Source organism: Vigna unguiculata, chromosome 3 (genome assembly GCF_037176805.1).
Source record: "Vigna unguiculata cultivar grain cowpea cultivar isolate G323 ecotype 2 chromosome 3, ASM3717680v1, whole genome shotgun sequence".
Lineage (NCBI taxonomy): Eukaryota > Viridiplantae > Streptophyta > Magnoliopsida > Fabales > Fabaceae > Vigna > Vigna unguiculata.
Genome location: NC_140794.1, coordinates 12,318,839 through 12,331,347, shown reverse-complemented (window position 1 = coordinate 12,331,347; position 12,509 = coordinate 12,318,839). Strand labels below are relative to the sequence as shown.

The window sequence follows — 12,509 nt, the reverse complement described above, 5'->3', positions numbered from 1 at the left end:
ATATTTTTTTTATCCATTTCATTATAATCTAAAATATATTAATCTCATTAATTCGTTTTCACCGCTAAATAGAGCTTACAAAGCTAAATAGATTCATCAAGTTTTCACCCCAAGTAAATTCATTTATCACGAAGTTATAAAAGTATGGATAATTCATTCGTTTCCCTATAAATAACTAATGATTTATTCATTATTTTTCAACAATCTTATGAAATCATCCTTTAATATTTAATTGATTGTAATTAATTCAACTAACTTTTCAAAATAAATGTCTCAAATTTAATTTTTCAAAATACTCGTTTAACATTTTCTTTACATTTTTTTTAAATATAATATATATATATATATATATATATATATATATATATATATATATAAAGTTCAATATTTCAATGGCTGAATGAGATCCATCTATTCAAACAATAAAATTTTTTAAAGGAATAAAAAAAAATATTTTTTATTTAATTTACTATAATCCCAAATAAAATTTATCTAATTAATTCAGTTTCTACCATTTAGTAAGTAGAGCTTACAAATTAAAAGGATTCATCAATTTTTAATGAGCTTTATGTTTAGATTAATTTTAATTTTGGCAGCACAGAGATTAGTTGGCCACAACATAAATGCTAGTTTTACATACACGGATTTGTGTAATAAAATATGTGAAGCACCGTGAACAGAGTTGCATGCGCGGATATATTAAATCCACTGAAACACTCTTTCTTCCTGGAACTCTGCATCTGACGTCAATCTCATCAAACTCGATGCAGATTGCATCACACACGTTAACCCACTCCAATTATAACACTCCAATCTCACCGTCCATTCAAATCCTACGGCCCACATTGCCAGTCAAATTCCACATGGGGCCCAAATAGCCAGCTTCAAATATGTGCTGAAACGCATGCTAAAGCCTTCTAGGGATTGCCAAATAAAAAATTAGAGTAGTCAAATCAGTGTTGCGATAAATAATTTTAATAATATTTGAAAAAATAAGGAAAAGTTATATTTACATGGGTAGAAGCGTGAAACGGTGGTAGAATGGTAAAAAACATGATGAAGATGAAACTTGGACAGGCTGTGAAAGAAGCAGCGAATGAAAAATTGACACGTGGAGGATGAGGATGTTGACACCTCGGTGGTCACAGCTGTCCCCGCTCACCAGGTATATAAATACGTCTCTCCATCGTCAACTTATTTCAAACTCTCTCTTCAAATCACACTTTCCTTCTAAATTCTAATCCACAACATGGCCTCTAATTACAAAACTGCCCTCACCTTCTCTGCGGTGCTCGCGCTGCTCCTCCTTCCCTTGCTAACTGTAGGGGAGCTTGTACAGGAGCAGCCACTTGTGCTCAAGTACCACAACGGTCAGCTGCTCAAGGGCCGCATCACCGTCAACCTCATCTGGTACGGCACTTTCACACCGATCCAACGCTCCATAATCGTCGACTTCATAAACTCGCTCAGCAGCGCGCCCAACGCGGCGCCTCCTTCCACTGCCACGTGGTGGAAAACTACGGAGAACTACAAGGGGGGATCCTCTGCGCTGGTCGTAGGCAACCAGATTCTGCACCCGGCTTACACGCTCGGGAAGAGCCTCAAGGGGCAACACCTTCTCGCGCTCGCCTCGAAGTTTAATCAACTTAACTCGATAACGGTCGTGTTAACGGCGAAAGACGTCGCCGTCGAGGGTTTCTGCATGAGTCGCTGTGGGACCCACGGCTCTACCCGAAACGTGAAAAACGCTGCCCGCACCGCTTATATATGGGTTGGAAACTCCGAAACGCAGTGCCCCGGGCAATGCGCGTGGCCCTTCCATCAGCCGATTTACGGACCCCAAACGCCGCCATTGGTTGCGCCTAACGGCGACGTCGGAGTTGACGGAATGATTATTAACTTGGCGACCCTTCTTGCCGGGACTGTCACGAACCCTTTCAATAACGGTTACTTCCAGGGTCCCCCGACGGCGCCGTTGGAGGCTGTTTCGGCGTGCCCGGGGGTTTTCGGGAGCGGGTCGTACCCGGGATATCCGGGTAAGGTCCTGGTGGATAAGGTAACCGGGGCGAGCTACAATGCGCATGGTGTGAATGGGAGGAGGTACCTGGTGCCAGCGATGTGGGACCCTCAGAGTCTGACATGCAAGACCCTCGTGTGAGAGTGCCACGTGGCGTGTGATGGTGTAGATATTGGGGGATGGGTGCGGAAGCAGGGGATGGATAATGGATAATGGATAACGGAGTGGGATCGGACGGGGTGTGTTTCTAAATTCTGAGCCTGCTTTTGTCGTTTAGTGTTACGTGTAAATTGTGGTACTAAAGACTATAGAGGAAGTGGAATGTTGTATAAATAGTAAATTATGAATAACGAAGAAGAATAAGATTAAAAAAGGGATATGATTAATGTGATATAGATATATTTAATATATGAGAAGTTAGGTTGATGGGTTTGTTTTGTGTAATTTTAAGAAAAGGAATCGAAAGTGGGTTTTCTTTTTTATGAATTATTGATATGTTTGGGTAAAGTAAGGTAAGGGTGGTTGAGGAATGAAGCGGTGGTGGAGGAGGGTTGGTGTTTTTGTTTGTTTATGGTAAATGAGAATAAAGGTGGTGGTGTTGGGGGCCTGGGAGACCATTATGGCGAGGTATCGGTCATGATGATGTTGGTAAGGTGAAGTGAATCTCGCAAGGTGTAAAAGGCTACAGGGATGTCATTGTTTTGGATGGTTTTGGTGGGTCCTCTTTCTCTGCAATTATGTTTCTGATAAGCATTGCCCTGTACCCTTCTCAATGTGAAGATTGGGGTGAGGTAGCTTTTGCTATATTATTTTGATTTTGATAACCCAAGGGTGAAAGATTGATGGTCTTCCTCTGAGAAATAAGCAGGACCTTGGGCAGAACACTCTGATGGGTGGAGTTACATGCTACGTCTCTTTCTGTTTCCCAACCAGTTTCTCATTCAACAACTCATCAGTGTGTTAGTGTATTCATGCAAGAAAAATCAATAATAAAATTTACACTTTATACAGATACCTGGTTATTTGGTTTTACCCTCTGCTATAAAAAAATAACTACCATAATCGGAATTGGCCTATGCCTCTACACATCGTATTCCTGACTCGGTTCTTCCACATTTTTCAATGCTTTTTCGTGACAAAGTTGCTCACTGCAGTGTTATGCGTACATGTGAAGGATATAATTGAATGAACACCTATAATAAGCATGGTATGTCTGATGCACTCAAATTGTTAGTTGACTACATTTAAGAAGGCATTTACAACAATCTAAAGTGTAAACCTTGCAGCTTCTTCTGATACTATGTGCAGAGAAATTGCATGGACAGTCTTTCTCTTGCGTGAAGAATCAGTGGAACTTTCTACTGAAATCTTTTCAAAAATTTATTTATGTCTTTTTATATGACCTTTTCAAAATGGTTTCTTGTATTTTTTTCATATCAAATTGGTCGTAATTATTTTATAACTTAATCCATAATCAATAAATGTTTTAAGCTATTAAGATGAATTTCCTCTCATGAGAAGATATTAGAAAACATGATTAGCCACAAAGTACTAAAATAATTTTCATCGCTATTTCTCTCCACATATTAACATGGAAAATTAGGTAAAAGGAATAAAACAAATTCGATAACTTTTAAGGTATTTTTGAAAAAGACTTACTAAATAAATTAACCAATTTTCTTAATTACTAGGAAAACCGAATTAACTAAAATAATCTCGTACACAAAAATGCAAGTAGTGTGTGGACCAAATAAAGTCTCTGGCTATTGCTATGGATTATCATAGCAACGTTTTCCCATAGCCGACTATGAATTATCATAGGTTTTGACTTTTGACAATCACGACACAGGCTAGTCTAGAACAACAATAATAACTAGGAACAACCATTGCTTGGATTTTCGAGAAGAAAACTGAGGCCTACATTAACAATGGAGAGATGCACCTATACGTACAAATTTGAGAGAAGAAAAAAACCAACTGAAAATCCCATACATTAACATTTTTTAACAGATACTTTTACAAAGAACCTTTGAATATATATGTCAAATATAAAAAATTGCAGAATACTACATCGTAAGCTTACAAGGTTTGCTGCTAAATCGGTGGCCGTACCGTTCGTTCCCTCATGCTGAATGGCCTGCATCAGCCATGACACTAGAAGGAGTAGGTTATGTCCTTCCATCCATTAGACAAAAGTTCTGATTCAGCATAATTAATAGTAGGGACTATAGCGCATTCCCATTCTAAACCTTGGAACTTTTCTGCAATAAAAAGATGAGTGTCACACGTCTACTATTTAGGGCAAAAATAGAAAACTTAGATTGCTAAACATTTGTGGCGTGGTTATATGTTTTTGAGGTATAAGATGAAATGGCCATGGAAAGAAAGGAAAGAAATGAACACAACATACCCATATCCAAAAGGAGCATAAGCAAAAGGAGGTGCATACGGGGCTCTGCCTCGAAACCCCTGGTAAGGATTAGGCCGGCGAGGACGATATTGCTTCATCCCTGGTATATTGGTCCTCTTAGCAGTAACCTGCAAAACGTCCACAGCAAAATGGAGGTTAAAAACGAAAATGCAGATATTATTTAAACAAGACTATATTGTTCTAACCTTCAATTGACGCCCGTGTAGTTCAGATTCATTCAGCGAAAGAGCTTCTTGAACAGCCTGCACTTCAAGAAACTCTACGTAAGCATATCCCTTTGGTTGGCCAAACTTATCAGTTCGGATGGTGACTCGGTTTACGGTTCCACATGACTGGAAATGCTGCTGCACTTCTTCTGGAGTACATGAATAGTCCACCTGCGGAAAATATCAATCCTGAGAGATTAATTGATGACAAAGTCACACGGAAAGCCAATCAATTTGCTATTGGTTGTCCATGGAAAGTTTTGTCAATTGCAACAAAAACATTATGCTAATATGGAAAGTTCTAGAAATTAATTATAACAAAACCATGCAATATAATAAACCCATTGCCTATTTAAATGGTTTGTAATTTGATGTCAGCCATCCACTCCAACTCCTTTCTTCATAATATCCCAGGATAGTATGCAATTTATAAACTACGAAACATCCAAATTTTGATTTTAATTCACGGAACTGCAAAATGAATGCGTATGTTTCATGAACCCTTTTTCGCTTCTATACCCCTTCCACCCTTTTTTTCTTTCAAGTTTTGTGGTGAATTAGTTATATCAGTAAAAAATAAAATTGATTAAAAATTCCCTCTTGATCCCAAGGAAGAAAACAGAGAATGTCAAGGACCCCTCACCATGGGAAAAAAATACCTATTATACTTTTGAGCACTAGGCACCGCCAAAAGCATCCGTTGGCTTTGCAATCAAAATGGGAGATACCACGAACTGTCCTTTAACTACAAATTCCTCTTCCCACCAGTAGGAATCCACGTTCTCGATCTGCAATCTAATCCATTCTTCTGTCCATCCCATCACCAAAACTCTGAAAGTTTCTATGCTAATGGGCCTGTATTTTCATTCACCCTAAATTATAATCAGCTTACATGTATTTTCCTTTTCTTTTTCCTACCTTCCTCTTCACTATCAAAATATGATGTTTTGGATTTGACTCCTCTAAAGTGAGGGGGATTCGACATTGAAGATACAGTATAATAATAATGACTAATTAAAAAAATCACAGATTGAGATTATAATTAATGTAAGATTTTGTTAAAAATGTATTTAATTTTATCATAATTATAAACCATTGGTTTTTTAATCAACAGGTACAAGGCAATTTATCATCTAAAGTGCATCTCCTCATCTTAGAGGAGCCAAATCGGTATGTCCATCATAGTACAACTCCTTGAATATTACTTTCCACAACAATTAATGCTTTAGCTTCTTAAATTTTGTCAATCCCTCCCTTTTTTTGTTGCATAATTTGTTTTCAAATCTTAATTTTGTAAATTTCTCACATGATTTTCTCTCCAGCTAAATATTATATATTTTTATTACATACTTCCAATTGCAGCACTACTAAACCAGAAAACTTGCAGATGAATGCATAACCTGCGATTGGAGTCGGGCATATGTCAATTAGGGCGCCACCATTTGAAAACACAATAAAACTTTGAAATATCAAAAACACATTCAACACCGAAAAAAGTTCTCACCATCTAAAAGTTCAAATTAGTAGCAATTTACAAATTCAAAATTTCCAAGACTTAAGTAGGTGAAGATTATGCATTAGTCTTTCAATTAGCAGTGAGGCATTTGCATTATACACGAGCAACAAAAGTGAACAACTTTGCTCAGATACACGAGGAATAAAGGTCAGCTGAATTGGACAAAGAAAAACGCATAAAAGACCACATAAATGGCAATGGACATTTGATCAGATGGAGTAAAACAATGGACTCAGAAAAGCTATCAATATCATTTTATTTGTGTATGAAAAAAAAAAATAGCCCTCCCAATGTTAATTTCAAATAAGGTTACACAGTAAAGTGGGATGAACATTTATTCCTCCAACAGGACTGGTTAAAGGTGAGAAATATTTCGGGGCTTGAAGTTGCTTAGCAACAGTGATGGAAAGGCATGCCAAACGAAAAAGGTCAGGTGGGTAGGGCAGGTATGGATTTGAGTAAGAAGCTATAGGTAACATATCATAGCATAATGGGTGAAAGAGAAGACTTTTTGCTAAGGTTTGGTCCGATGCCCTTCAAGAGCTTCGAACAAGAGACACGGGAAAACTAAAATATTACATTTAAGAGGAGCCATATCCAGTAAAAATTGTAATTAATGTTGACGTTGAGAATAAGTCATGATACAACAAAATTTGTAAGGTTCCAAAATCATAATTTCTATAAGAGAGGCTTTATGGCATCAATTGTCTACTCATCCAACATAATCTTGTTATCCTAGATCTGCAATCTGGTTGAGTTATTAAACTAACATGGATACTGTCATGGTACGCATCCAGATGATTACCATTGATTTGAATGGAAAATCATTGCAAAAAAGAAGCCTAAAATTAGTCAACTCTTATCAAAATAATCAAACAGTAATACCGATTATTCTTCCGTCTTTTAATGGACATATATCTATATCTAATCAACAACTTTCCAGTGCCCTTGCTTTAATTTTTCCCTCCTTATCTTTGTCTACAAGTAAAAATCTCCTCTACATCGCATTGCTTCAATTCCGCATGTCAAGGATTACTCAAAATCACTCGTTTATGACTGATGCAGACACAAACAACAAAAGCTCTAACTTAAAAAACAGTATGCTGAACTAAAGCAAAACCTTAAAAAAAAAATCGTAAACAACGGCAAGAAACATGCCAAATGTTGTCCAATATGGCTGTTAGGATAAAAGACATTTTGATCTTGCTGCTGGGAATATATTCTCACTGTCAGAAAAAAGAGAGACCACTTATGGATGTTGGAGTTCTATTCTATCACATTCAATTATTCCAACATTGTCACTTTCACATGCAGACACATACACATGTAAACATGTGTGTAATATCAAACCATGAAATAACATACACACATGTAACATGTGTGTAATATCAAACCATGAAATATGTTTTTCATAACATTAAGGTTCAATCGGTTTCCTAGTTATGTATAATGATGGACTGCTAGAGTCTAGACTGTATAGAGCCTCAGGATTAAGAGTAACGAGATTAAATCAAGACCCTCAACAATTAATTTAAACACAACATAAAGTCATGTGACTCTTGGAATCACAATCCATTTGGTTTCCAAAAGCAGCCAACACATTTATACACATTGGCTTGTTATGAATTAATAACTACAGACAAAATAAATAAGTTAATCTCAGTAGTATAGACGGGCCCATATTAGTAAACACGGCAATTAATGAATTAAATAAGCAAAACATAAAATTTTAACGTAAACAAAAGAAGAGACAGCTCACATTGCCGACAAAGACTGATCGAGAATCTACTTCCTCTTTATTGTTCTGACTCGAAGCAGCAGTAGCAGGAGCTATTTGGAGATAAGAATCAATAACAGAAACAAGAGTCCAAGAATCGATTGTAATGAAATGTCTTGCACACTAAGAAAATACAGTGGTCACACCATGTGCAAGGAGAAGAAGATAAATCAGAACGAAAAAGACAAAGGTAAAATCAAAACAAATAACATCCACAAAATTTTCTTTTCAGGTTAAGAAAAAGAGTCAAAAAAAAGAGACACGTGGGGAGACTCTCGGCTGTCACTTAGGCCTCTCATTCACAAGATGAATTGCATTCTGCTATGCATTCCCTTAATGGAAAATGCAGAAGCTTTGAGCACTAGTGCACCTCAAGCATCACCAAGTATCGCCCGAAATCAAATAATCCATGCATTAACCCAGAAATAATCCATATTTGAAAACAAAACTTGACAAATTTTTAGCTAGCATCAGTCTATAACACAATTATCTCGAGTGTAACAAAACATCTTGCCATTCATTACCAAGTTAGAGAGCTTTTCTCAACCTGTAAAGTGAACTCTTCGGTCTTCCACAAAGGAATCAATTGGATGTCGCACTACACATCACTAAGCAACACACTGAATCCTAATTTTTCAAGGTAGTTAACTAAAATCAACTAATTGGAAATATTATGATCTATATCAACAATGCAAAACAAACAAATAAACAAACTAGAGCTAATTCCCACATAGAACACAGCCAATTCTACCCAACTTATATCAAATACATATAATTTCACAAATAACATAAAAAAAAAAAGTTGAATATTTAAAACAAATAAAAATCTACAGAATTAAAAAAAAAGTAGCAAAAAAAAAAAAAAACGAAAGGAGGTACCTTGTACAGATCCCATTTCCTTCTCGACCTTGGCCTGCATCTCCCGCAAAGCAGAAGCTTCGTCTTCCATTTCCTTCAAGCGCTTCTTCATGTCATCCAGCTCCAAGCCCTGCAATGCAATCGGCATTGATGCGTGAAGCAATGTTAATGGAAAGGGAAATTGATGCAGAGATGACACAAAAGCAAATGGAATGAAATCATTGCATACAGCTTCGTTGCTTTCAGAACCGAGCATTTCAACGTCGTCATTTTCCATGCTCTTCTCTCTTTTTCTGCAATTTCCCTTTCTCTGCCATTACTTATACTTTACCGCAACAATCATTTTCATTTCACAATTTCATTTAAGGGTAAAAGGGTCTTTTCGTCACCAAAAATATAAATCACTGTCACTATACTCTTTAAAATTAATTTTGTAAATAATTATCTAAATTTGTGTCATAATAATCCTAAAAATTATTACATTTTTAAACAACTTTTTCAATTTCTAATAATTTCAGTGATTATTTTCATTACTGATCGATAAATATATATGTTAGTACTATTCTACTACTTCTGTAAGGACCAAGAAAATAAAAAAGATCAATAGAAATTTTTGAATGTGATACTTGATTATTTATTATGTTAAAATATAAATAAAATTTTTATTGATTGAGTTTTATTTTATAAAAATATTTATCTTTTAAAAAATAATTTTTTTTTCTTTTCTGTATCTTTAATCTCATCCTTCATATAAGAAATTCTTGAAGAACACTTTATACATTCCAGATATTAAAATTTAAAATAGAGTAACTTAATCTTTTTTCCTTTGAGTCAAGGTAATGTTGTGAGTTACGTGAGGTAAGAGGTATTGTAACGTCCCATTTAATTAATACATGTAATTAAAAAAAACGTCACACATAAAATAGTATAACAACGCAGTCTTGGGGTTCTTAACACCACCCCTACAAAACTAGGCACACCATGATGCCAACAGAAACAGGATAACAGTTTGACTAAAAGTATACAAATCCAAGTACAACGAATACATGGGCCATAGCCCTAAAGAGAAGCCCAAAAGAAACAAAAGCCCAATCCACGCAGACTATGCAGCGGAATTACCACATCCCTGTTGTCCACAGGTGTTCCTCGTCTCTGCTCACACCAACAAGTTGATGATCATCGCAAAAGAGAGTACCACACAGCAGGAACACACAACAACAAAAGTAGGGTAAGCTAGAGCATAAAATCAGTTCATCAATGAAGTCAGATGCATATTCACAGTTCATCAATGAAGTCAGATGCATATTCACAGTCCATCATACATACATCACACAAGCATGTTACGACCTTCCAAACAATACACTACGATGACTCGACTCATCCGGATACATATAACTTGGTTGGATTCAGTGGACGCTTGCACCTGTGGTGGATACCTCTGCTCACCCCCGAGCTGCTCACCCCGAGCTATGTGTTACAAGTGTTTCGATGAATCAATTGCCCTCACCACAAGGTTAGCCCTTAATGAATTTCAAGCCTTCTGCTACTCTCACCACAGGGGTTAGTCCGCTCTAAGTGAGACTAACTGACTCTTTAGAGTGTCAGGATGCAATCCTTACCTTGAATCCTTACCTAGTTATACAGATGAGGCACCACCATGGACACCCACTAACAGGGGTCATGGAATTACGTCCCGACCACTGAAGCGCGACCCTGAAAGTCTCACCTAGAGACCCCAAGGAATTATGCACTGACACGGATCAACCATATTCATACAGCCAAAGAATATTCACCATACATAGATATACATTAATCGTACCAACCTTTGAAGCCAACGCCTTTCATGTTCCAGGCCCAACCCATTTCAACTCGTCTTAAACCATTCACGCATAAAGGATATCCAACTCATCTCATTGTCATGCCTCTTTGATATCAACCATTTCATTAAAATATCATGTTAAACTCATATCAACCCATTATTCACAATTCATGACTTGCACCACTCATTCATACTCATTCATCTTGCATGTTCAGCACAATACTTAAAATCAAGCAGGCATTTTCCATACAAAGCCAAGAAAACAATTTCATCTCGCATTGCCTCGCCCAGCACCTTGCTCAGGCTGAAGGGTCTCGCTCAGGCGAGACGTGCTCGCTCAAGCGAGCCCCCTTCGCCTAGGCGAGGGCTCGAAAAAGCATCAAGAGAACAACGTGGGATCTCACTTAGGCGAGACCCCTCTCGCCTGGGCGAGATGTTCGCTCACTCAAAAATTGAGCGGGTCGCTTGGGCGACCTCTCGCGAAAAAGGGTTTGGGCGAGCCTTCGTCAGACTCGCTTAGGCGAGCCCGACTCGCCTGGGCGAGATTAACAGCTCTCACCCTGATTCACCTGTAACAAATGTGTTTTCCAAATACAACCCAACATACCAAGCACTCCACGCACCAAAACAATGATTTATCCATACATACAACATGCAAGCTCAATAAGAAGTCACAAACAACATAACCCGAAACCCTAACTCCCCGTACCTGGAAAAGGGCTAATAGAACTTCGACACGGGACCTCGGAGCACAGCAGCTCGAGTGATGGACTTGCAGAACTGGCGGAATAACGGAACAATGTTATTATGGAACCCTAAACGAAGGAATACGGGAAAAAAGTTCTAACGCAGTAAAAGTATGAGATTGGGAATTACTTACATGGGGCAGAAAACCAGAAACTGAGCTTGAACGGACTTGTTCGAGATGGGGAAGTGAACCCTAGCAGAGCGTCTTGCGAGGGTAAGGGGATGACGACTGGTTCTGTGGAATAATGAGAGTAAGGGTGTTAGGCCAGCTTAGGGTTTGGTTATATTACTTGGGCCAGCCCTAGGCCCAAATACAAGGGGAAGCCCTTCTACTTTAGGGTAGACAAAATAATAAAACAGATTTTTAATGGGTCTTACAGGTGTCAAAATGGGTTGTGGCTTGCGGATTAGCCTGCCAAAACGAGACGAGTAAGGTTGGAAATTTCAACCCGTTAATTCATTTTGGTTTGACCTGTCTAACCTGCCAAATTGGCAAGCCAACTTGCTCCTTGGTATGCTGACCTACTTTATTTTTTATTTTTTAAATTAAAATCTAAAATAAAATTATTAAAAAGATTAAATTTTCTATATTATATTTTTGTAAAGATGTAAATATACAATATTGTTATAATTAAATTATTAACACTTACAAATTAAGTTCCAATTATTAGTTCTACTAGAGTAATTTAATGTAAAAATGTAATAATTATTCTGATTTATCCACATAAAAATATTAATTAATCAATTAAAAGCTTAGAAAATATTTATATAATTAAATATGCTCTAAATATTTATTTATAAATGTATATAAAAAAGTAAAAACAAAAAACAAAAAAACTCTAAAAAAATAGTGGCGCGCTAGTCTGCTAGCTTATTGGTCCATCCTATGACGGCGCAGGTTGCAAATTTTGACCATTTTTTGGGTGGTGGGCCAGCATGGCCTAACCTATTTTTGGCAGATCAAGATTTTTGGATACTCTTTTATGTTTAGGAATGGTTATCTCAGTTTGTTTAAGTGTAATTGTATGATTGTATCTAATACACTTTGTGATGACTTATATAAATTGAATTTAGATAATTTATATACTGAAACCTTCATGACCTTACACCACAATGTTGGCACTAAACTAGTTTAATA

The 12,509-nt window shown here is 37.1% G+C and overlaps 2 protein-coding genes across 3 annotated transcripts; one reads left to right on the top strand and one right to left on the bottom strand.

Annotated features, from left to right (window-relative positions):
- The first annotated feature begins 1,190 nt into the window (after window positions 1–1,190).
- LOC114177528 (protein EXORDIUM-like 2) lies at window positions 1,191–3,029 on the top strand. The gene has a single exon (XM_028062910.2). It carries the CDS (start codon window positions 1,250–1,252, stop codon window positions 2,156–2,158), a length of 909 nt encoding a protein of 302 aa, XP_027918711.1. The 5' UTR covers window positions 1,191–1,249; the 3' UTR covers window positions 2,159–3,029.
- A 958-nt stretch (window positions 3,030–3,987) lies between these two features.
- LOC114177529 (polyadenylate-binding protein 2-like) lies at window positions 3,988–9,129 on the bottom strand. Of its 2 annotated transcripts, none has more exons than XM_028062911.2 (6): window positions 9,035–9,129; window positions 8,827–8,935; window positions 7,930–8,000; window positions 4,634–4,825; window positions 4,428–4,555; window positions 3,988–4,278 (listed from the first exon to the last, which is right to left on the bottom strand). In XM_028062911.2, exons 1-6 carry the CDS (start codon window positions 9,080–9,082, stop codon window positions 4,230–4,232), a joined length of 597 nt encoding a protein of 198 aa, XP_027918712.1. In that variant the 5' UTR covers window positions 9,083–9,129; the 3' UTR covers window positions 3,988–4,229. The 2 variants fall into 2 exon arrangements, with proteins under 2 accessions (XP_027918712.1, XP_027918713.1); XM_028062912.2 differs by having other exon boundaries at window positions 3,988–4,273.
- Window positions 9,130–12,509: the final 3,380 nt, after the last annotated feature.

Coding starts and splice junctions, on each gene's coding strand:
- LOC114177529 (XM_028062911.2), bottom strand. CDS start 9,082: ATGGAAAATGACGACGTTGAAATGCTCGGTTCTGAAAGCAACGAAGCT. Junction 8,001..8,826: donor GGAAATGGGATCTGTACAAG/GTACCTCCTTTC, acceptor ATCTCCAAATAG/CTCCTGCTACTGCTGCTTCG. Junction 4,826..7,929: donor GATCAGTCTTTGTCGGCAAT/GTGAGCTGTCTC, acceptor TATTTTCCGCAG/GTGGACTATTCATGTACTCC.
- LOC114177528 (XM_028062910.2), top strand. CDS start 1,250: ATGGCCTCTAATTACAAAACTGCCCTCACCTTCTCTGCGGTGCTCGCG.